The following is a 23533-nucleotide window of genomic DNA, read 5'->3' as shown; positions in this document are numbered from 1 at the left end:
CTGCCCTGGACCGGCTCCGGGGGGGGTCCCTCTGCCACCCTGACCACTCACCTGGCTGGTGCAGAGGGCGGTCAGCCCGCCCAGGGTGAGGAGTAAGAGAAGGGGTGGGTGTTACGGGTAATTCAGCTAGCAGCCCTGATAGCACTGCCTACAGTAAGTACTCAACAAATAAGCTGTTTCGATCAGGGGATGGGAGAGTTGGGGGGATTCCTGGGATGAAGAACATGTGGCTGCTGGCAAGGAAACGCATTTTCTTACATTTCTTGGTGGGTGTGGGGTTACCAGTCTCCAAAGCTCATGGAGAGGGACCAAGTTGACTTCAACTAGAGCTACTCCAACCTGCCCCTCCCTGACGACGTCTTGCGTGGTTCACGCCTCTGGCTCTTGCCGGAAGGAGGCGCCCGCCCCTAGTGGTTTGGGGGTCAACCTGCGCCCGGCGCTGCCGGCACCGAGACGATTGCCCGGCAGAGGGCGTCAGACGTCCATCCTGCAGCCCAGGGTCGGGGTGCGGGTAAGCGGAGCCCAGTCCCTCACCCCGAACCTGCGTGCACGCAGGCGTCCCTGGCCCAGGCGAGGTGGGCAGATACGACCCTTGCGTCAGCATCTTCCCTGGTGCCACTGCCGCTACCTCCTGTGGGGAAACTGAGGCCAGAAGCGGACATGTGCCAAGCCACGCCGCTGGGGCAGTGCAAAGTTGAGGGGCTCTTTCCGGAGCTGGAGGCCGGGGGCTTCTCGAACCCGGTGCGGAGGCACAGCCAGCCAATCCGGGAGACCCTGTCTGGCCGCGCCGGCCAATCAGAGGGTCCCTGCCGAAGGCGGAGCCTGCCAATCAGGGGCACCTGGAGTCGCTGGGCAGCCACGATCGGGTCTCGCCGGCGAGGGGCGCGCCGTGACGCGCGGAGGGTGGCGGTGGGATGGGGGTGGGAGCTTCGCTCGCAGCTGAGCCCCGTTTCTCCGGTGCCGCAGTATCCCTGGGACTGAGAGCTCAATACCCACACCCAGGGCTGGGACCTTAGCAGAAAGGAAACTGAGGCTGGGAGGTCGGCCGGGAGGCTGCCTGGCGGAGGCGGCGCTGCTCCGAGTGGGCGGGGCTGGTTCCGGCCCCGCCCCTCCCCGCCCCCGACCTCTTAGCTCAGCTAGTGCCCGGCTCGCCGCCGCCAGTGCTGCGGGCTCCGGGCAATGGATGCCCCCGGGGCCCCGGCCCCCACCGCCGCCCCCGGTCCGGGCAGGAAGGAGCTGAAGATCGTGATCGTGGGCGACGGCGGCTGCGGCAAGACCTCGCTGCTCATGGTGTACAGCCAAGGCTCCTTCCCCGAGGTGAGGCCCGCAGCGGGGCTGGGGTGGGAGCGATGGACGCCCCTCACCCTGAGCCCAGAGCCCAGAGCCCCGACCCTCAGTCCCCAGCGTCCCGAGCACGGAGAGGCGGCCGCCACCCCGGGGCGCCCCCTAGGGAATTCCCGAGCCCAGCGGGGTGAGAGGGGGCTGATCCGGGACGAGCGAGGGGGGGTGGACAGTGGATTCAGCTGGACCCTTGGCCCCCGCCGGCCCCACTAAGGACCAACCCGACCCCGTCTCCCGCAGCACTACGCCCCGTCGGTGTTCGAGAAGTACACGGCCAGCGTGACCGTTGGCAGCAAGGAGGTGACCCTGAACCTCTACGACACGGCCGGTGAGTGCGCCTGCGCGCCGTGGGGTCGGGGGGTCCGCCCGCCCGAAGGGTTTCCCCTCCCGGGCGTCCCCCACCGGGTGTCCCCGCCCTGCAGCCTTGGCAGGGCCTTGGCCGGCTCTTCACTCATGGAGGCCGCTCAGGGGCGCTGGCTGCGGGGCCCTAGAGGCCGAGCCCTATATATAAGTGGAAGGTGTTTGGAGGAGGAGGTGAACTCCGGGCCACCCTCCCAGCTCCGTGCTGACAGCCCACAGCTCGTTCCTCTCCTGTGGTTCTAGAAAGCAGTGGGCTGCTCTTGGGCCTCCCATGGTTCCAGGATTGCTGCGCTACCTGCTGTGGTCTCTGCAGACTCTGTGGGCTGCAGATTTGAGTCCCTTGGTGCTCGGATTGCCTGGGCTGTGTGTCTGGGTCCTGTGGTTCTGGGATGCTCCCGGCTGCAGATCAGCCTGTGGCTCCAGGGCTCTGTGGCCTGCGCTCTGCAGCCTGAGGCTCTGGGGTCCTGTGGATGCGAGTTCTGGGTCTGCAGCTCCCAGGATTCCACGGCTTGCTGTTGGTGGTTCTGTAATTGTGTGGCTACAATTACTTCTGTGCTTTCCTAGTTCCCTGGGACAAAACCAGACAGTGTAGAAAATGAACTGAGGAAGGAACAGAGCACTGGGGGCAGGGGCCCCACACCAGGCTCTGCCTGCCACCTGCAGGCCTCCACGGGTGGTTTACAGATTTATGTGCAATTGCTTGGGAGTCGTTGTTGTGAGGGGTGGGGACAGGAGAAACACAGTCAGTGGGAGGACCCGGACTCCCATCTGGGCTTCATCAACATTGGGGACCAAAGGTTGAGATCCCCAGGTGGGGCCTCACCCCACCTCTGTGACTCAGTGTTTAGTGACCTGCAGAGAACCACATCATCGGGTGGCCCTCTCCAGCCAGCCAAGCCTTGTGTGTGTGAGGTGAGGTCAGACACTGACCTAGGATGGACCCAAAATCCAGACACCTCCACCCCCAGCTAGACCTTGGAGAGGACCTGAAAAGGCGCTGTCCTAGCTCAGAGCCCCCCTCCATTCCAACTTCAGCAGGCCCTATTGTGGCCTCTGAGGAACCTCTCTTTGTGGGATGTGGGCCCTGTAGGGCCACCCCCAAAACAGGGCCTGTCTCTAGCCCCTGGTGAGCTGGGAGAGCTGAGGCATCAGAGGAATTCCCGAGGCATGGCCCAGGGGGTAGTAAAAGTCATGGTCTGGGACCTTTTACTTTCATGTTTCTTGTGCAGGAGCCAGGGAGGGGCAAGGTCATTAACCCCACTCTTTGAGTCAAGTGCTACTGGGTGGAGACATTCACAGCAACCCACTGCCCTGCAAGAGGCCAGGAGGTTTTTTCTTTCCTCCTCCTCTGCCCTCAGGGCCTCCCCTATCAGGTCCCGGGGTTCACTGTTCAGGGCAGCCTCCATATCATGAGAACAGGGATGGTCTTTCTGGCCTTGCCCAGAGAGAGATGCTCAAGGAACATGTCAGAGTAGATTGTGGTGTGGAGATTCTGGAAAGCTGCAAGTTGGTGTAGGAAGAATTTGTGCTAAGAGCTGCTACCAGAGGGATGGAGGAGCATCCCCTGCTATAGTCACCAGAAGCAGGTGACCACTGGCACCATGGGGATCCCATCCACGGTCCCATCCTGTTCCTGCCACCCTCTTTGGAGTCAGATCTGGGCTTTGACCCCAGCTCTATTGGCTACGTATCACTGGGGATGTCTGGGTCTCAGTTTCCTGATCTGTCATGAGCACTAAGAGGGTCATGAGGATTAAATCAGATTAATATATGATGTCCACCAGCCTGCCCAACATGGTGAAACCCCATCTCTACTAAAAATCCAAAAATTAGCTGGGCGTGGTGGCAGGCACCTGTAATCCCAGCTACCTGGGGGGGCTGAGGCAGGAGAATCGTTTGAACCCGGGAGGCAGAGGGTGCAGTGAGCAGAGATTGTGCCATTGCACTCCAGCCTGGGCGGCAGGGCGAGACTCCATCTCCCGGCACTTTGGGAGGCTAAGGCGGGAGGATTGCTTGAAGCCAGGAGTTCAAGACCAGCCTGGGCAACATGACGAAACCCCATCTCTACTAAAAGTACAAAAATTAGCCAGGCGTGGTGGCACATGCCTATAGTCCCAGCTACTCGGAAGGCTGAGGCGGGAGAATTGCTTGAACTCTGGAGGCGGAGGTTGCAGTGAGTCAAGATCACGCCACTGCACTCCAGCCTGGGCAACAGAGCAAGACCCTGTTTCAAAAAATAAAAATTTAAAAAAAATTAAAAAGACCCTCCTACCATCCCTGCCCAGCCCTAGCTCAAGCCTGTGCTTTGGAATCTACGGTGCCATGCCCCGAGCTGGCCCCCAGCCCCTGCTGCAGTGGGGAGATCTATCTTCCCTGGCAAGTCTCTTCCAAGCAGCAGAGAAGCAGGGCTCAGGGGAGGAGGCTGGCCTCGCAGTCTGACAGACCAAAGAGGGGCACCCAGGGAGAAGAAATCTGGCTGCTCCCTGTAGGGTGTCCCCCCGTGACAGGGGAAGGCCTGCTCATAGGAGGAAATCCCCTGGTCAGTGAGTGCCACCAGGGAGATCCCAGGTCCCAGTGCTTGTGACGGAGCAAGGCTTGGAAGGTGATGGAATGAATGGGTAGTAGAGCTAAATGCCGGAGATGATTCATCTCTGCCTGCAGGTGGACGGCTCTCAGGAGAACATGACAGAAAGCCATGGCCAGGCGGCCATGTAGAGAGAGGCAAAGGCCAAGAGGGTGAGGGAATGGCCAAGTCAGAAATGAGTCTAGTAAACGCAGTTGTAGAAAGTTCTAGAACCCAATGGGCCACACACAGTGGCGGAAGGGGCATCTTCCCAACTGGTGGCCACCAGAGCCGTGAGACAGGGGTGGCTCTCAGAGGCTGAATTTCTCCACACCCAGGACCAAACGCTGGCCCTGGGCAGGGGCCGGACCCTGCCCACAGGGGCCCTCATGGAAGGCCCGTCTGGCTGTCTCCCTCCTGAGGAAGTAGTTACAGACACCACGGCGGAGAGAGGGCAGATGGGGGTGACGGGGCTCTCAGGGCTCAGAGGGGAAGGGGCGGGGGCCGTGGCACCCACTGCTCTGTCGGCCTCACCCAGGCCCTGACATCCTCTGAGGCAGGAAGCTGCGGTGAAGTCTGAAGTTTCCTGGGCCGGGGGAGGTGGGGTGAGGTGGGCTGTGAAGACAGACGGGAGAGTGAGCTCATCGGGGCCAAGGTGTGGGGTCCAGGATTGGAGGGGCACAGGATGGGATGGGGGTTGCCCTGGGAGCGGTGGTCCCCTTCTCAGCCTGAGATGGGAACAGAAAGAAAATCGGCAGGCAATGGAGTAGGAGTCGCTAAAACAAGGAACCAGGGACAGATGTGTGTCGTGAGCCCCAGAAGCACTGGAGGCCTGGGCTGAGCCAAGGCTGGGGTCACCCAGAAGGTGATCTCAACTCCCAGCTGGGGCTACCCAGCCCCTGTCTCCCTGGGGAAGCACAGGTGGGCGGCCCCCAGCAGAGTGAGTAAAAGTGGGTTCCTCTTCTGGCAGCTTCCCTTCTCATGCCGCCAGTACCCCTCCCTGACCAACGCCCTAGCTGGAGCTGGGGGCCACCTGCCCTGTGTGTCCTCCTGCAGATTTGAGGTCTTTTCTCCTCAACTCTGCCCTGGGCCTTAGAAACCCCTGTCCCTGGAAGCAGGACTTCCTTGGCAAAGCCTCATCCCACCAAGAAAATAGCCCTGTGTGCGGCATGAGCCTGCCTTCCGCCCAGCCCTGCCGCACCGCCCGAGTGCACGTCAGGACGATGGGTGGCTCTAGGGGGAGCCCAGGCCTAGAGACTTCCTCACCAGAAGCACGTGCATCCTTTGCATGTAATTCCTGGGTCTTTTTGTTTGTTTTTTTTCTTTGAGGAGGGGAATGGTTAGAGACAGGGTCTTGCTTTGTCACCCAGGCTGGAGTGCTGTAGCATGATCGTAACTCATTGCAGCCACAGCTTCTTGGACTCAAGTGATCCTCCCACATCAGCCTCCCAAAGTGCTGGGATTACAGGTGTGAGCCACCACGCCTGGTCTCCTAGGCTGTTTTAAACTCTAAGCCCATCTGCAGAGGCTGGATGGGCCCCCTCTGTGACTACGGGCAGGTGACATGGACCCTTTCAGCCTTGGTATCATTTTAGGTAGAATGTGGAGGGTAATGGTATCACCTGGTGGCTGAGAGGCCCCTAAAGCTTCGGGGTCCAAAGATTCTGGGGTTCTGACCACCTGCCATGCCAGGCTATTAACTTCTCCTAGAAGTTTCTATTTCAAGAGTAACCACAATAGCAGTCCTCCTGCCTCCCGGCACTGCCCCCCACTCCGCCCCTGCCCCTGCACCGCTCCCGCTCCAAGCATTGCCTCCCTTCTCCTGGGCTTTCACCTTCCAGATTAGCGGGAGGGTTTTCACTGTTATCACCCCCTCTCCCAGATAAGGAAATTGACACCCAGAGAGGGAAATGTGGGCATCAATTCGAGATGTGGAGGCTGCCCTGAACAGTCCCACCCAGAATGTGCATGAGTGAATGGAACCTGACCCTCCCGACTCATATGAGAGAAGGTATTTATTAATAGTACACTCCCCCATCCCCAAGTGGGCATGGGGTTGGTGCACATGGAAGTAGTCCTCTGCAGACCTGGTCCCCCCACCACCCCCACGCCCCAAAGGCCCACACTGAATTCTAGGGAAAGCTAGGCTGGGCAGAGTCAAGCCAGGAAGGCAACCTGGAGGAGGTGCTGGAGTCAGAGCTGGCTGCCTCTCCCTTCCCAGAGGCCCTCTTTCTTGAGAGGGCTGACATTTTTCCTCACCTGGTCAGGGCTGGGACAAGTAGGGTGAGGATTCCTTCCTGTTTTCTGGGGTGGGCTAAGAAAAAAAAAATACTCCAGTAGGGTCCTCTGTTATTTACAAAGCTTCCCCTTAGCTGTGTGGCCTGGAGCAAGTCACTCCAGCTCTCTGTGCTTCCGTTTCTCAGCCTGTAAAATGGGGCCAACAATAGTGTCTACCTTGTAGGGCTTTTTGGGGAAAGATGAGTTAATCCAGGTGAAGGGCTTCGAGCTAGACCTGGCGTATAACACAGAAGCCTTCATGGATAGGTGCTGCCAGAATCACAGCGGTACACACCTGCAGCCCCAGCTCCTCAGGAGGCTGAGGCAGGAGGATGGCTTGAGCCCAGGAGGTTGAGGCTGGAGTGAGCTATGATCACACCACTGCACTCCAGCACTCCAGCACGGGCAACAGAGCAAACCCCCCCCTTTTTTTTTTTTTTGAGGCAGAGTCTCACTCTGTTGCCCAGGCTGGAGTGTAGTGGTTCAATCTCGGCTCACTGCAACCTCCACCTCCCCAGCTCAAGTGATTCCCCTGCCTCAGCCTCCCAAGTAGCTAGGATTACAGGCATATGCCACCACACCCAGCTAATTTTTGTATTTTTAATAGAGACAGCGTTTCACCATGTTGCCCAGGCTGGTCTTGAACTCTTGACCTCAAGCGATCCGCCCGCCTCAGCCTCCCAAAGTGCTGGGATTACAAGCGTGTGCCACAGTGCCCGGTCTAGACTGTGACTTTTATATGAGAGAAAGAGACTTGATATTAACCATCTTTATTATTACTGTCATCAAGGCTCGCTCACTTTTCACATCTCCATTTCACAGATGAGGAAACTGAGGCCCAGAGGTTAATTCCCAGTTGGGAAGGCTGGGGAAAGCTTCCTGGAAGAACTGGTGCTTTTAGAATGGCCTGGCAGGCAGCTGACCTTGGGGACTGGTTGGCCTCTGGCTCACAGGGTGCTTGTCTCTGACCTTGACAAAGGCCCCCTCCACCACTTGGGTTCTTAACAGGAAGAACTGTCCCCGCCCAGCGTACCTCCCAGGGTGGCTGCTTGAATGAACACAGGTCAGGAAGTGGAATGCCCTTGCCAAGGCTGCAGGGCACCTAAAGCCGCAGAGATGACGATTAACCCTCTTCACCCACTCTTTCCTTTGAGCCTTCCTTCACCAAACAAGTATTGAGCTCACCTGTGTTCCCAGGGACACAACAGAGAACAGCACAGAGGTGGTTGCTGCCCGCAGGAGAGGCAAACCAAAAAACCCAGAGAATTACTGTGTTTTTGTTTTTTATTTTTGTTTTTGTTTTGAGACGGAGTCTCGCTCTGTCCCCCAGGCTGTAGTGAAATGGCACAATCTCAGCTCACTGCAACCTCAGCCTCCCAGGTTCAAGCGATTCTCCAGCCTCAGCCTCCCAAGTAGCTGGGACTACACGCGCCTGCCCCCACACCCAGCCAGTTTTTTGTATTTTTAGTAGAGACAGGGTTTCACCATGTTGGACAGGTTGGTCTCGAACTCCTGACCTCAAGTGATCCACCTGCCTCAGCCTCCCAAAGTGCTGGGATTACAGGTGTGAATCACCCCGCCCAATCTCAGAGAAGTATTGTGAAATCAGGTAGGGGTGACAGCCATGAGTAAAGCCATCGTCATGGGGCAGACTGCCAAGGAGGCTGTTTCAGAGCAGTCAGGAAAGGTCTCTGGGAGGAGGCGACATTCCATAGAGCCCTGAAGGAGAGGAGGGAAGAGCCACACTGCTCCCTGTTGAAAGAGCCTTCTGGAGGAGTGAACAGCAAGGGCAGAGGCCCCAGGAGAGGCAGGCAGGGTGTGTGATTGCCTCCAGCGCTCCAGGGCTGACTTCTGCCTTCATCCACTGCAGCCCGATGCCTGCCCTGCCACTTCCTGTCCTGATGTCACTGCACGCTATACTTGCCATACCCAGTGGGCAAGTCTCTACCCCTGTCTCTGCTGCGTGTGACGAGAGTGGAACAACCTTGGCTGACGTGGTGGCTCATGCCTATAATCCCAGCACTTTGGGAGGCCGAGGCGGGTGGATCATCTCAGGTCAGGAGTTTGAGACTAGCCTGGCCAACATGGTGAAACCCTGTCTCTACTAAAAATACAAAAAAAGGCTGGGTGCTGTGGCTCACACCTGTAATCCCAGGACTTTGGGAGGCCGAGGAGGGTGGATTACAAGGTCAGGAGATCAAGACCATCCTGGCTAACACGGTGAAACCCCGTCTCTACTTAAAAAAATAAAAAATAAATTAGCCGGGCGTGGTGGTGGGCGCCTGTAGTCCCAGCTACTCTGGAGGCTTGAAGCAGAAGAATGGCGTGAACCCAGGAGGCAGAGTTTGCAGTGAGCTGAGATCACGCCACTGCATTCCAGCCTGGGCAACAGAGTGAGATTCTGTTTCAAAACAAACAAACAAACAAACAAACAAAAGAAAAGGCTGGGTGCGTGGCTCACATCTGTAATCCCAGCACTTTGGGAGGTTGAGGCAAGTGGATCACGAGGTCAGGAGATCAAGACCATCCTGGCTAACACAGTGAAACCCCACCTCTACTAAAAATACAAAACATTAGCTTGGCATGGTGGCGGGCACCTGTCAAGTCCCAGCTACTCGGGAGGCTGAGGCAGGAGAATCGCTTGAACCTAGGAGGTGGAGGTTGCAGTGAGCTGAGATCGCACCACTGCCTCCAGCCTGGGTGACAGAGTGAGACTCCGTCTCAAAAATAAAATAAAATAATAAAAATACAAAAAAAATTAGCCAGGCATGGTGGCACCTGCCTGTAGTCCCAGCTACTCAAGGGGCTGAGGCAGGAGAACCACTTAAACCCAGGAGGCGGAGCTTACAGTGAGCCGAGATCGTGCCACTGCACTCCAGCCTGGGTGACAGCAAGACCCTGTCTCCAAAAAAAAAAAAAAAAAAAGTAAAGAAAAGAAAAAAAGAAATTAAAGAAGATGTCCAAGGGGGCCCCATTTTATAACTTTATCCACGGTTTCACTTTCTGTAGTTTCAGTTACCTGAGGTCTGAAAATATTACATGGAAAATTCCAGAAATAATTCATAAATTTTAGATCACGCACTGCTCTGAGCGGTGTGATGAGATCGCGCGCTGTCCTGCTGCATCCCACCCGGGATACGATTCATCTCTTCCTCTGTGTATCCCTGCTGGAGACACCACCTGCCCGTGAGTCAGTCAGTAGCTGGCTCGGTAACAGGCCAGGCTGGTCTTGAACTCCTGAGTTCAAGTGATCCTCCCACTTTGGCTTCCCAAAGTGCTGGGATTACAGGTATGAGCCACGGTGCCTGGCCCTGTTTTATTTTATTCTTTTTGTTGTGCCTAATTCATAAACTGTCTTATAGGTGTGTACATATAGAAAAAAAAACAGCGTATCTAGAGTTCTAGACTGTCTACGGTTTCATACATCCACTGGGGGTCTTGGAATCCATCCTTGTGGGTTAGGGGGGACTACTGTACCTGTTCACTCCTGCCGTATTTGTAAAAGGGAATATTGTTATGCCAGAACTGTGAACCCCATTGTTACATCTTAAAGGACCAGAACCTATTTTTGCACAATACAAAACAAAATAGCACGTTAGTGTGTATCAGCAGAAGGAACATCCACTTGGAATTTCATGAGCTGGGGGTGACTCCTGGCCCAGTCACTGAGTCATTGACCTCAAGCAAATCACTTCATTTCTGTGACTCTCAGGTTCTTCCTATGTAGTGGGAGTATTCATCATTTCCCTACCATATCTGGCTGTCATGTAAGGATTTTTTTTTCTTTCTTTCTTTTTTTTTTTTTTTTGAGACCAAGTCTTGCTCTGTCACCCAGGCTGGAGTGCAATGGCACGATCTCGGCTCACTGCAACCTCTGCCTCCCAGGTTCAAGCAATTCTCCTGCCTCAGCCTCTGGAGTAGCTGGGATTACATGCACCTGCCACCACACCCAGCTAATTTTTGTATTTTTAGTAGAGACTGGTCTCAAAATCCTGACCTCGTGATCCCCCTGCCTTGGCCTCCCAAAGTGCTGGGATTACAGGCGTGAGCCACCGCGCTCAGCTTTTTTTTTTTTTTTTTGAGATTGAGTCTCGCTCTGTCGCCAGGCTGGAGTTCAGTGGCGTGATCTTGACTCACTGCCACCTCCACCTTCCAGGTTCAAGCAATTCTCCTGCCTCAGGCTCCTGAGTAGCTGGGACTACAGGCGCGCACCACCACACCTAGCTAATTTTTGTATTTTTAATAGAGACAGGGTTTCACCATGTTGGCCAGGATGGTCTCGATCTCTTGACCTCATGATCTGCCTGCCTTGGCCTCCCAAAGTGCTGGGATTACAAGCGTGAGCCATCACGCTTTGCCAAGGATTTCTTAACCATTTCTAGACTACAGCACCCTGAAAACTGCATAGAGTATAGGATGTATTATTATAAAGGCAGACGCAGAGGGCAGCAGTTATCCTCAAAAGGGAAAAAATGTAGATGGTTAATCTGGATGTTTAAGAATAAAATGCTAGGGAGAAAACGGTGAAATGAGGGAAGGACCTTCTTGGCATGTGGAACAGCAAGCACAAAGGCTGGGACATGAGAGCTTGGTGGGTTTGAGAAAACAGCGAGATGGTGCCTTGGCTGGACTGCAGTGAACAAGCAGGTGTGGCAGGAGATGAAGTCATGTGAACTAGGGGAGATGTTTGGATTTTATGCAAAGGGCAATAGGGGCCAGGCACGGTGGCTCATGCCTATAATCCCAGCACTCTGGGAGGCCGAGGCAGGTGGATCACCTGAGGTCAGGAGTTCAAGACCAGCCTGGCCAAGATGGCGAAACCCCATCTCTACTAAAAAAAATACAAAAATTTCATCCCTGTAATCCCAGCACTTTGGAAGGTTGAGGTGAGTGGATCACCAGAGGTCGGGAGTTCAAGACCAGCCTGACCAACACGGAGAAACCCCATCTCTACTAAAAATACAAAATTAGCTGGGTGTGGTGGTGCGTGCCTGTAATCCTAGCTACTCGGGAGGCTGAGGCAGGACAATCACTTGAACCTGGGAGGTGTAGGTTGCGGTGAGCCGAGATCGCACCATTGCACTCCAGCCTGGGCAACGAGAGCGAAACTCTGCCTCAAAAACAAACAAAAAAAATTAGCCAGGCGTGGTGGCAAGCGCCTGTAATCTCAGCTACTTGGGAGTCTGTGGCAGAATTGCTTGAACCCGGCAGGCAGAGGTTGCAGTGAGCTGAGATTGGGACACTGCACTCCAGCCTGGGTGACAGAGTGAGACTCTTGTCTCAAAAAAAGGGGAGGGGGGGCAATAGGGAGCCACTGAAGATGCTTCAGTTGTGGAGAGTGGGGCAGGATATGACTTGTGTTTTAAGATCCATCTAGCTGTCAGGTGGATAATGGATTCATCAAAGGGCTGCAGGAGGCCAGGGAAGAGGGACAGACGAGGACTTAGATGAGGATGGTGTAGGGGCAGGGTGGGGGTGGGGGTGGCCAGCAGTAGACAGGGCCCCACTGTCCAGTAGAACTTTCTGCAGTGGAGGCAATGCCGGGCACCTGCCCCAATCATTGCATTAGCCATGAGCCCCAGGTGGCAGTTCATCACCTGAAATGTGGAGTTGAATGCTTCATGTTAATTCATTTTTTATTTTTATTATTTTTTATTTTTTTTGATACAGAGTTTCGCTCTTGTCACCCAGGCTGGAGTGCAATGGTGTGCCTTGGCTGGTGACAGCCCCGTAAGGTAGATTTTATGATTTTCATCTTCCAGGTGGGGAAGCCAAGACTCCCACTACTGTCCTGTCTAAGTCAAGGTCACACAGCCGGTGAGGGCAGAGCTGGGATTTGAACATGTGTCTCATCTGCCTCTAGTGACCTCACCCTTAAGCATTGTTCCATGGGGGAGCTGGCTGAGGACTTTTGGAGGTCCCTGGGTTGAGGGGGAGCTAGTGGGGAGAGGGTGGCCATGCCCTGTCACCAGCAAGGGGGTAGGAGCAGACATGGCCTGGTGGTGCTCCGTGGAGAGGCCACTTGTCCTGAGAGGTGTCTGGCAGAGACGGAGCGGAGGGCAGGCTGGCGCCACCCAGCACCTGCAGCAGCTGGGGACGGGGCAGGGGGATTCCTGGGCCTCCACGTTCCTTGTTCAGTGGAAGGAAGTCGAGGGGCGGGGGGCTGGTCACCAATGAGCCTGAAAAACTTAGTTCTCACTGTGGGGATTTTAAAAAAAATACCGGGGCATGATGACTAAGTGCAGTGTAGAACCCTGGGCTGGGCTGGCTCTTCAATGGGGAAAAAAATAAAGGACCATATTGGTGAAATGGTCAAAATCTGACTATGGCCTGTGGATCGGATTAGAATGCAGAGTCCATGCGGTTTCCGGGGCTTGGGGCAGGGGAGAGAATGCCCTTGTTCTCAGCAGATAGGCGCTGAGCTAAGGAGTGAAGAGGCAGATGTCTACAGTTACCGTGCCCTGATAGGGAGAAACAGAAGCGTCTGTCTCCAGATAAAGCCAGAGGGGCCAATGCAAACAGGTGGTGAATCACAGTCAGAGAGCTCTTCACTCTTGTTGCAATTTTACTGTAAGTTTGAAACTGTCAATATAAAAAGTTACAAAGAATTGTTTTATAAAGAAGAAGAAAAAAAAGCAAACCCAACCAAGCTCAAGCCTAGATCTGTGTTTGGATTCAGCTGTCTCGGGGCGGGGCCAGGCTTCACGGCGTCGGGATTAAAGTATCCCCCCGAGAGTGTGCTCTGTGAATCTGGGTGGGGAGGGCGCTTGGTGCTGTTCCCAGCAACCCACCAACCTCCTCCTAGTGCTTGCAAGAATGGGCAGGGAACTCAGCCGACTGCATCAGAACCCGAGAGGCTGGAGGCTGAAGCCAGACACCAGCCTCTGGGGACTTGGGGACACTGTGAGCCCACCCAGCCCCACGGGTCTGAATCTTTGGGGAGGGGAGGGGTCCAGTCTGCGCTCTGCCCTTGACCATCAGGGCAGGGGGATCACACTGGCTATCGGCATCATCTCTAGCAGTTTCTCCAGCCCCAGCCCTAGAATCAGGCCAAACTCTCAGCACTGCGTGGGTTTGATCTTGAGGATTCTTTACCACCATCCAGGACTGGGGGGCTGCCACTCATGGGTTTTGTTGTTAAGAGACAGGGTCTCGCTCTGTCACCCAGGCTGGAGTGCAGTGGCATGATCACGGCTCACTGTAGCCTTGATCTCCTGGGTTCAAGCAATCCTCCGGCCTCAGCCTCCCGAGTAGCTGGGACCACAGGCCTGTGCCAGCACTCCTGGCTTGCTGCCCATTGTATAGATGAGGAAATTGAGGCCCTAAGGCAGGGCCACTTGCCTGGCCCCTTCCCCTTCACCCATCAGAGTCCAGACGGGAGGGGATGTCCCCTGACCCCCCCTGCTCTCTGCTTTCAGGGCAAGAAGACTATGACCGGCTGCGGCCTCTGTCCTACCAGAACACCCACCTCGTGCTCATCTGCTATGACGTCATGAACCCCACCAGCTACGACAACGTCCTCATCAAGGTGAGGCCAGCCTCCTGGGTGGCAGCCCCATATCTGGGCCCGGCCGCACCCCTAATCTCCTGCCTCCTCCCTCCACAGTGGTTCCCTGAGGTCACGCATTTCTGCCGCGGGATCCCCATGGTGCTCATCGGCTGCAAGACAGACCTGAGGAAGGACAAGGAGCAGCTGCGGAAGCTCCGGGCCGCCCAGCTGGAGCCCATCACCTACATGCAGGTGGGCCAGGGGCCAAGACCCCGGGGCATAGCCATGGCTGTGAAGCCTCCGGGACCTTTTGCCTCTGCAACTGGGGTGCCTTAGTGGCCTTTCAGGGAGCTGAGGGAAGCAAGATTCTAAGAATAATTTTTAACTATTAGTATTGATGGCCTGTGGACCTGAGCACTTTACACGACTACTCTCAATCCTTAGGACTCGGAGGGAGGTGCTGTTCACATCCCCCAGTTTACAGGGGGAGAAACTGAGGCCCAGAGAGGTTAAGCAGCTTGCCCAGGGCCACACAGCTAGCCAGAAGTGGAGCCAGGATCTGGTCCCATCCACTGCACTCCAAAGTCTGTGCTATGAGCCGCCGTCCTGTCGTGTCCTGTCTGCCTTGTTTGAAAGTAGGCGTCCCCTTCACGGGCCAATTGATCATGCAGCCTTTGGGTGAGGCATGGGGGAATAAACAGAATAAAAGGAATGCAAAGGCAAAAAGAAACTTTCACAAGAAATAACCATTAACAAGGGCAAATTCGGCCAAGCATAGTGGCTCACACCTGTAATCCCAGCACTTTGGGAGGCCAAGGCGGGCGAATCACCTCAGGTTGTCAGTTTGAGACCAGCCTGACCAACATGAGAGAAACCCCGTCTCTACTAAAAATACAACATTAGCCAGGCATGGTGGCGCATGCCTGTAATCCCAGCTACTCGGGAGGCTGAGGCAGGAGAATCGCTTGAACCTGGGAGGCAGAGGTTGTGATGAACCAAGATCACGCCACTGCACCCCAGCCTGGGTAACAAGAGCAAAACTCCATCTCAAAAATAAATAAAAGGGCAAATTAATTTGCCTAAATGGTACTTTCAGAGAAGGGAGAGAGGTGGCTGGAAGTCCTTTCTGTCTTGAGGCCTCCAACTCTTCTCACAGGCCTGGGAGACACACCTGGGGGAACCAACCCCCGGTCTCAGGATTCAGCCCCTCCCTGCCTGGAGCTGGAGACAGGCCAGGGTGGGGGCCTGGACAGGGCTTCTTCCAACCTGCGGCCTGCACTGCACTGGCCCTCTATTCCACCCACACACTGTGAGGGCCAGCCGGGATGGAGGAGACAGACAGGCCCAAACCAAGGCCTCCATCCCTGGAGAGTCCTCAGAGTCAGTCCCAAACCCACCAGGTGGTGCCAGGAGACCTCCAGGGGCCCCTCACCTAATGCTGGCTCCTCCCCCCACCCAGGGCCTGAGCACCTGCGAACAGATCCGAGCTGCTCTCTACCTGGAATGTTCTGCCAAGTTTCGGGAGAATGTGGAGGACGTTTTCCGCGAGGCCGCCAAGGTGGCTCTCAGCGCTCTGAAGAAGGCACAACGGCAGAAGAAGCGCCGGCTCTGCCTGCTGCTCTGACCCAGGGCAGACCGACCTCACGACAGCACTGACGGGCCTGGGGGGCCCAGGTACCAACTACACCAGGGAGGCTGCCCCATCCCGACCCTCCAGCTCATGGTGTCTGGGGCCTGCGGCTAGACTCTTGGAACATTCTGGAACTCTCTCCTTTCCTGGCTGGGGCTCTGACCACAAACTCCCCTCCAGGCTCTCCCTGGGACATGGTCGTAATGTGGGTGCAGGAGCCAGTATCTGTTCTCCGGACTCGGAAGTGCCCTCATCACAGCCACCCCCACCACGAGTGTCTCCCCAGTGCAGACTCAAGTTATACTTGAAATGAGAAAGTCTATGTGGTGGGTAAACATGGACCTGGCACTGTTCCACGCGGGCGCCCCAAGCCTGCCACTCCTGTGTCCCCGCCTCCCTGGGCTCCTGAGATAGGCACCACTGTATCCTCCAGCTCCTTCCTTCCTTCCCCCAGGAACACGGGGGCCACCGAGGGGCTGGGCCTATCAGGAGGACACAGGCCGCAGCCTGGCACCCACCCCTCCCATCTCCACCACACATGGAAGACTTGTCTTCAGCTTGGCCACTGTCTTTGCAGAGCTGGGCACATGTGCCCAGGGGGCAGAAAAAATGGCTTCTCACTTGTTAAAAGTATACCCTGGACCACCCATCTGACCCTCTCCTTAAGGTCTCATCCCAAGCCCCCAGTGTCAGAGACTCAGGATGGGAAGAGCAGTTGGCTCCCCATATGGTCATGAGCGAGTTTTCTGTGGACTGTTCCCCGCACTGCAGCAGGACAGGACAGGACTGGCCCACTTAATCCTCAAGCTCCCAACCTGCTGTCCCTCAAGCCCCGCTTCTACCAGCCTGTGGAGTTCAGGAGGCCAGACATCCCGGCCTCCTTTGAGAGCTGATGGGATCTACCCCGTCCACACGGGACAGTTTCTCAGAAATGGTTCACAGACCACCTGTGTCACCAACAGCCAGATACCTAATCCCTGAGCCTCCTTTGGGAAGGTCTGGGGCTGAGGGTCTGGGAATTTTCTTTTTTTGGGGGGGACCTAATCCCTGAGCCTCCTTTGGGAAGGTCTGGGGCTGAGGGTCTGGGAATTTTTTTTTTTTTTTTTTTTGGGACAGAGTCTCGTTCTATCACCCAGGCTGGAGTGCAGTGGCACGATCTTGGCTCGCCGCAACCTCCACCTCCTGGGTTCAAGCGATTCTCTTGCCTCAGCCTCCTAAGTAGCTAGTTCTACATGCGCACACCACCACGTCCAGCTAATTTTTGTATTTTTAGTAGAGACGGGGTTTCACCATGTTGGCCAGGCTGGTCTCGAACTCCTGACCTCGTGATCCACCCGCCTTGGCCTCCCAAAGTACTGGGATTACAGGCGTGAGCCACCGCACCTGGCCCAAGCTTTTAAAACAAGCATCCTAGGGGATTCCAGTGCCCACAAGAAGTCACAAGCTGCTTGGCTCTGGAGGGCGCCTAGGAGTCGGTGTCGCCTAAGACGGGATAACGGCTTCAGGCAACTCCTAGCCTTCCCCGTATCTCCTGCCTCAGCCCCCCTGGCCCAGTGCTGGGGCGTCAGCTAAGCCTGAGCTTAGGTCACCAAAGGAAGGAGCCTTCTGAGACCCTCCCCAACCCACCCGGGTTCCCAAGGCCCTGCCATCCCCTGGGGAATCAACCAAGGAGCTCTTGTTCTCGAAGAACCCCAGGCCTCATGATGGTCTAAGGTAGAGGTCTGACAACTACAGCCTGTGGGCCACATTTGGCCACAGCCTGATTTGTAAATAAAGTTTTATTGGAACACAGCCACACCCATTCCTTTGTGCATTGCCTTGTGCTTTGTGGCTGCAGGTGAAGAGTAGCTGCCACAGAGACCACCTGGCCCATAAAGCTCAAAATAATTGCCATCTGGCCCTTTACAGACAGCTAGCTGACTCCTAATCTAGGGCAAACGCAGGTGCCTAAAAAGGGCCAGAAAGGAGACCAGAATGAAGGGCAGGGGGGTGGCAGGGCCTGTGGCAACTGGAGAGTAGGCGTCCTGTGCCATGGGAATGTTGCCAGGTCCGTTTTTCTAGGGAAAGCAGAAATCTGGATTTTTATGTGGAATCTCACTGTAGGGGAGGGGAAATCTCATTTTTAAAATGTAATCAGGCCAGGCACAGTGGCTCACACCAGTAATCCCAGCACTTTGGGAGGCCAAGATAGGAGGATCAGTTGAGCCCATCAGTTGGAGACCAGCCTGGGCAACATAGTGAGACCCCATCTCTACTAAAAAATATTAAAAAGTAGCAGGGTGACCAGGCATGGTGGCTCACGCCTGTAATCCCAGCACTTTGGGAGGCCGAGGCAGGCAGATCACAAGGTCAAGAGATCAAGACTATCCTGGTAAACATGGTGAAGCCCCATCTCTGCTAAAAATACAAAAAAAAAAGCCAGGCATGGTGGCACGCGCCTGTAGCCTCAGCTACTCAGGAGGCTGAGGCAGGAGAATCACTTGAACCTGGGAGGCGGAGGTTGCAGTGAGCTGAGATAGTGTCACTGCACTCCAGCCTGGGTGACAGATCGAGACTCCATCTCAAAAAAAAAAAAAAAAAAAAAGGAGCAGGGCATAGTGGTGCATGCTTGTGGTCCCAGCTACTCCAGAGGCTGAGGTGGGAGGATCCCTTGAGCCCCGGAGGCGGAGGCTGCAGTGAGCTATGATCATGCCACTGCACTCCAGCCTAGGCAACAGACCCTGTCTCAAAAAGAAAAAAAAAGTAATTAAAAATTTTAAAATTCCTTGGGGAGGGCTAAACAAGGCATGCCTGTGGGCACTGCTGTGAGGTCTGACCTAGAGAGGGGAGCTGAGGCCCATATATGAATGGTGGGGCAGAGCACTGAGCCGAACCTAGTGGCCTCTCTGCCTCCTGTCGAATGCATAGTCTCACCCAAGCAATGCCCAGGGGCTCTGTCCCCGCCTCAGGGTGCGGCCCCTGGGGGTGAGCCTGCCAGGCACCCCCACCTCCCTCCCACAACATCCAGAACCTCTGGGAAGGAGGGGGGAGGTGGTTCCCCTCCACAGGGGCCAAGGGTCTTGGTCACACTCTCCAAGTACTTGCCGCGACACTGCAGGAAGGTGGGCTGCAGGATGGAGGGGTCAGGGAACCCCGAAGCACAGACGGGAACGTCCTTGTTCCCTTGGACAACCCAGGGCCCAGGGCGCCCTCTGGTGGCAACTCTGCTCACAGCCTGACTCAGGAAGCCCCCAGTGCTCCCAGGGGCAAGAAGAGCAAGAGGCAGACGCGGTGGGTCTCTGAGAACTTAAATAACCCTCACCACGCGGCGGGGTGGGCGAGGAGGGGGCTCACAGCAGAAGCAGAGTGGCCCCGGGGTGGGGGCGCCACAGGATACTAAGGGTTCACACCACCCCAGCCTGGGCCTGGTAAGTAGCAGGTCAGCATAAATCCAACCCCTCGAGGCACATCCAAACCCCACCCAGAGGGGTTCAAATGACAGGAGTGGGAACAGAGGGGCTCCCTGAGGCTTCAGGCCCCATCCCCAGGAAGACTGGCCTGGCCTCGGCCACCTTCAAGTACGGGGGGAGGCCTCGGGTTCCAGGGACGATGGGGGACCCAGCATTAAATATGTCATAAATAGGTGGGCGGACACTGTGCGGACAGGCGGGGCTCACATTCCTCTAGACCACTGAGGTCCACTGGGGGACCAGGGCCTGGGCCCTCTCCCAGCGACGCCATGGGCCTGAGATGGCTGCTGGGAAGGAGCCCGGGAGCTCCCTGCAGTCTGAAGTCCGGGCCGAGGGCACAGGAGCCCGAGGCTCACGGCTGCTTTGTCTTGCGTCTGTTCTTCTGGAGCTTGGCATGCACGACTTTGAGCGTGGTTAGGAAGTTGCCGAGGAAGAGGATGAGGAAGGTGAGCGCCAGCACGAACACCTGGGGGAGTCCAGAGAGGAGGGGGAGGCTGGGGCATCTGCTCTGCTGAACCCCTGCCCCCAGCACCCCAGAATCTCCAGCACAGCTGCCTCCAAACTGCAAGGTTTTGCCACTGAAGGCAGAGATTCAGGAGACCTGGGTGAAGGGTGAGGCCTCAGGCTTGGGCAGGGCCTGGGAAGGGCTCGATGGGGCGAACCTCCTTGGGATCCACAGATTGGGAGAGGCTCCACCCCTAGCCCTTCCAGGAGCCTCCCCCAAAGCACATCCCCCCCCCACACACACCCCATACCTGCCAGCCCAGCCCGCCCCAGGAACCTCCCCGCAGCACACCACACACACACGCACACACCCCACCCCCACATCTGCCATCCCAGCCCTCCCCAGGAATCCGCACCCTAGCATGCCACACATACACCCCATCCCTGCCACCCCAGCCCTCCCGGGAACCTCCCCCGAGCATGCCCCCACCCTCCCATACCTGCCATTCTCTGCATTCCTCATGGCTGGAGAGCTCAAACAGCGTGACGGCATTGTAGAGCTGCCAGAACTGGAGAGAGGAAGGCAGGTGCTGCTCACCCACCAGGCTCCCCTGGCCAGCCACGTAGAAAGCCAGGGCGATGGCCAGGCCCCTCGCCCAACTTTGGGTATCAACTACCCACAACACTGACAGACACCCCCAAAATGAAATGCAGGCACCTGAGGCCAGGGCAGGGCTAGGTCAGTTCTGGCTCCTGCCTTGGCATCCCTGGGCCCAGAGGCTACCCAGGCCCCAGGATGCCGTGGGGCCCAGCATGGGGATGGATGGAGAAGGAGGGCAAGGCCTGAAGACCTTCTGTTCCTGGGGATCAGCCCAGACAGGAGATACCCACAAACTCCAGGGGGACTCACATGGCCACAGAAGAGGAAGGGCAGGAGAAAGGTGAGGCCCCGCCACATCCAGGACTGGAACCCTTCTGTGGAGAGGAGGGAAGAAAAAGGACACGCTGAGGGGCTCCGCTGCCCCCACAGCCCCACCAGAGGCCCACCCCCCGCCACACCAGTCACCCTAAGATGAGCCAGGGACAGTCACACATGTGGGGGGTCAGCCCTCACCTGTCATAGCTGGGTGGGCATTCACTATGACAACAGCAGCCCTGTCACCCGGCCTGACTGCTGTCTCTCTTCAAGCCACCAAGAGCCAGGTGACAACACACAGACACCAGGCGCTATGTTGTTACTAATTTCTCTAATCTGCACAGCGTTTTGCATTTTATAATGAATTTTCACATGCATCATTTCTATCGAGTCTTGAGACAGGAGGACCTACTTAGGAGAGTAATTTGATGGAAATGACTATGTCGAAAGACAGCAGAATTGGCCAGGCGCAGTGGCTCACGCCTGGAATCCCAGCACTTTGGGAGGCCAAGGCGGGCAGATAACTTGAGGCCAGGAGTTCAAGACCAGCCTGGCCAACATCGTGAGACCCCACCTCTACTAAAAATACAAAAATTAGCTGGGCGTGGTGGCAGGCACCTGTAATCCCAGCTACTCAGGAGGCTGAGGCAGGAGAATCACTTGAACCCGGGAGGCGGAGGTTGCAGTGAATAGAGATTGCGCCATTGCAATGCAGCCTAGGCAACAGAGTGAGACTCCGTCTCAAAAAAAAAAAAAAAAAAAAAAAAGATAGCAGAGTTGTATTAAAAACAGTTTCCCCTATGGCTTAAGGGTGAAGCATGTCTCCCCCGTGTACATGCATTTATATACTTATGCGTGTTGGTATGTAGACATGTTACACACAAATGGCTAATTTTGTGTGTGTGTGTGTATTCTAGAACACACACAAAAAAATAGACACTTCCAGAGGCTGAGACAGAGGCCCTGCCCTCGGGGCCTGGTATGCAGCTGGCCTGGCACTTGGCAGCTGAAACAGAATCCAGGATGAATTCTGGAAGGTGCTTCGGATAAAGGGCAGTGGCCTGGCTCTGTTGTATGGGAGGTGCTTGCAGGGCCGCACTCCCGGTGTGGGGAGCTGGCAGGTCCAGCGCCTGCCCCCGCTCCAACCCAGGCCCAGCTACTCACCCACTGTGAGATCCAGGTGGTTCCTCTCCCCAAGGGCCCGCAGCCGGTAGAGACAGCCCCTCTGGTAATAATATTGCAGGAACTGGACGCAGCCTGCAGGGGGAGCACAGCGCCCGGGCTCAGGGCCTGGTGTCCCCGGAAGACAGGGCGACACCTCCTCTCTGCCCCAAGCACAGGCTGGTGGGTCTTTACTGGGCAGAGGCAGAAAGGGTGCCCTGGTTACAACCCTCTCCTACGCCCAACACACCACACACAGACACACACACCCTTTGGTCTGAACCTGCTTTAGCCCTTATCCAGAACACAGGTATGTGAGGACCCATCTAAGCCCCAACTAGATTCGAAACTTCTGGAATTTTCCATGCAGTAGACACTCAATAGATGCTTGCTGGAATGCAAGCTATGCCAGTGCTATGTTGGGAGCTGTGTGCAATGCTAAGACACAAGAGAGAGTTCCATCCAATCGGATACTTCATTGTTGCTTAAAATGAGATGGTAATGACATGAAAAATAGCCATGATAAACTGTTAAAAATTCGAAAGGCAGGTTATAATAGTAAAGCTCTATGTACAGAAAGATCCCATACTTTTAAAATATACATAATGCGATACACACATGTATATACGTATTTATGAATAAAAACTTTTGAGAAGACATAGATCTTAATTAACATTGATCACCCCTAAGGTGGGCTGATAATACAATTTCCATTCTTGGCTTTATACATTTGTATTTGCTTGCAAGCAGGTTTTAATTTAAAATGTAGGTTGTAGTATCTGAAAAGTCAATACAGCCAGGCGTGGTGGCTCATGCCTGTAATCCCAACACTTTGGGAGGCCAAGGCAGGCGGATCACTTGAGGCCAGGAGTTCAAGACCAGCCTGGCCAACATGGTGAAATCCCATCTCTACTAAAATACAAAAACTAACCAGGCATGGTAGCAGGCACCTGCAATCCCAGCTACTTGGCAGGAGAATTGCTTGAACCGGGAGGCGGAGGTTGCAGTGAGCCGAGATCACAACACCGCACTCCAGCCTGGGTGACAGAGAGAAACTCTATCTCAAAAAAAAAAAAAAAAAAAAAAGAAAGAAAGAAATGGCAGGGCATGGTGGCTCACGCCCGTAATCCCAACACTTTGGGTGGCAGAGGTGGGTGGACCACCTGAGGTCAGGAGTTCCAGACCACCCTGACCAACATGGTGAAACCTCATCTTTATTAAAAATAAAAAAATTAGCCGGGCATGGTGGCGGGCGCCTGTAGTCCCAGCTACCAGGGAGGCTGAGGCAGAAGAATCGTTTGAACCCAGGAGGCGGAGGTCTCAAAAAAAAAAAGAAAGAAAGAAAGAAAGGCAATACACACATGGGATAAAATTTAAAGGGAACAAACAGGTTGGTGAAAAGTAAAACTCTCTCCCTGTCCCCAACCATCCAAGCCCCACTCCCCAGAGGCAGGACCAGCTCATTGTATACAAATCCAGAGTGATTTTCAGATGAGAAAAATAATATGTATTTCCATTTGGAGGACTTATTTAGGACTGGAAGGCTGGTGCCCCCAGTGCTACTCAGTTCCCAAAGGTCACAGTTGACAGGGCTCCAGCCTGGGGAAGGAGCAGGCAGTGCTGGGGGCTGGGAGGTGGGTGGAGCTGACCTGGGGCGGGGACAGCTCTCTTTCTGGACTTCTGGGACCCTCTCCCCCAGTCTGGTCTCCCTGCCACACAGGCAAGCACTGATGTCAGCTGGGGCCCTCCCTTGGTGAAAGTCTCAGAAAACCATGCCCCTTCCCCCAAATCCAGGCAATAGTCACTCACTCTGAAAAATGGAAAACGCTAAGAACTGGTTTCGAAACTTCTGATAAATGGGTCCATTAGGCCTGGAGGGAATGTAGGAAAAAACAAAGGTGGG

The 23533-nt window shown here is 55.5% G+C and overlaps 2 protein-coding genes and 1 long non-coding RNA gene across 6 annotated transcripts in view; 1 reads left to right on the top strand and 2 right to left on the bottom strand.

Annotated features, from left to right (window-relative positions):
* Positions 1 to 814: 814 nt before the first annotated feature.
* RHOF (ras homolog family member F, filopodia associated) lies at positions 815 to 17451 on the top strand. 2 transcript variants are annotated; one of them, XM_055236949.2, is made up of 5 exons: positions 815 to 1317; positions 1582 to 1669; positions 13960 to 14069; positions 14148 to 14282; positions 15490 to 17451. In XM_055236949.2, exons 1-5 carry the CDS (start codon positions 1180 to 1182, stop codon positions 15652 to 15654), a joined length of 636 nt encoding a protein of 211 aa, XP_055092924.1. In that variant the 5' UTR covers positions 815 to 1179; the 3' UTR covers positions 15655 to 17451. The 2 variants fall into 2 exon arrangements, with proteins under 2 accessions (XP_055092924.1, XP_055092923.1); XM_055236948.2 differs by having other exon boundaries at positions 825 to 1317; positions 13960 to 14282.
* Positions 12160 to 14139, bottom strand: LOC134732064 (uncharacterized). The gene is made up of 2 exons (XR_010114989.1): positions 14010 to 14139; positions 12160 to 13123 (listed from the first exon to the last, which is right to left on the bottom strand). It is a non-coding gene; the product is annotated as an uncharacterized lncRNA (long non-coding RNA).
* The window catches only part of TMEM120B (transmembrane protein 120B), a 63027-nt gene continuing 56914 nt past the window's right edge, over positions 17421 to 23533 (bottom strand). For 2 of the 3 annotated variants that reach the window (XM_063614719.1, XM_063614720.1), the window contains 5 exons: positions 23440 to 23501; positions 21634 to 21824; positions 20464 to 20528; positions 20054 to 20122; positions 18931 to 19575 (listed from right to left, as the gene is read on the bottom strand). In XM_063614719.1, the coding sequence (XP_063470789.1) occupies positions 19524 to 19575; positions 20054 to 20122; positions 20464 to 20528; positions 21634 to 21824; positions 23440 to 23501 (439 nt within the window). In that variant the 3' untranslated portion in view covers positions 18931 to 19523. Of the gene's footprint in view, positions 19576 to 20053; positions 20123 to 20463; positions 20529 to 21633; positions 21825 to 23439; positions 23502 to 23533 lie in introns of all 3 variants that reach the window. The other variant, XM_055236942.2, reaches the window with a different exon arrangement.

Source organism: Symphalangus syndactylus, chromosome 13 (genome assembly GCF_028878055.3).
Source record: "Symphalangus syndactylus isolate Jambi chromosome 13, NHGRI_mSymSyn1-v2.1_pri, whole genome shotgun sequence".
Classification (NCBI taxonomy): domain Eukaryota; kingdom Metazoa; phylum Chordata; class Mammalia; order Primates; family Hylobatidae; genus Symphalangus; species Symphalangus syndactylus.
The sequence above is the reverse complement of the archived record's forward strand: the minus strand, read 5'-3'. Positions and strand labels throughout refer to the sequence as shown.

Coding starts and splice junctions, on each gene's coding strand:
- RHOF (XM_055236948.2), top strand. CDS start 1,180: ATGGATGCCCCCGGGGCCCCGGCCCCCACCGCCGCCCCCGGTCCGGGC. Junction 1,318..1,581: donor GCCAAGGCTCCTTCCCCGAG/GTGAGGCCCGCA, acceptor CGTCTCCCGCAG/CACTACGCCCCGTCGGTGTT. Junction 1,670..13,959: donor GAACCTCTACGACACGGCCG/GTGAGTGCGCCT, acceptor CTCTGCTTTCAG/GGCAAGAAGACTATGACCGG.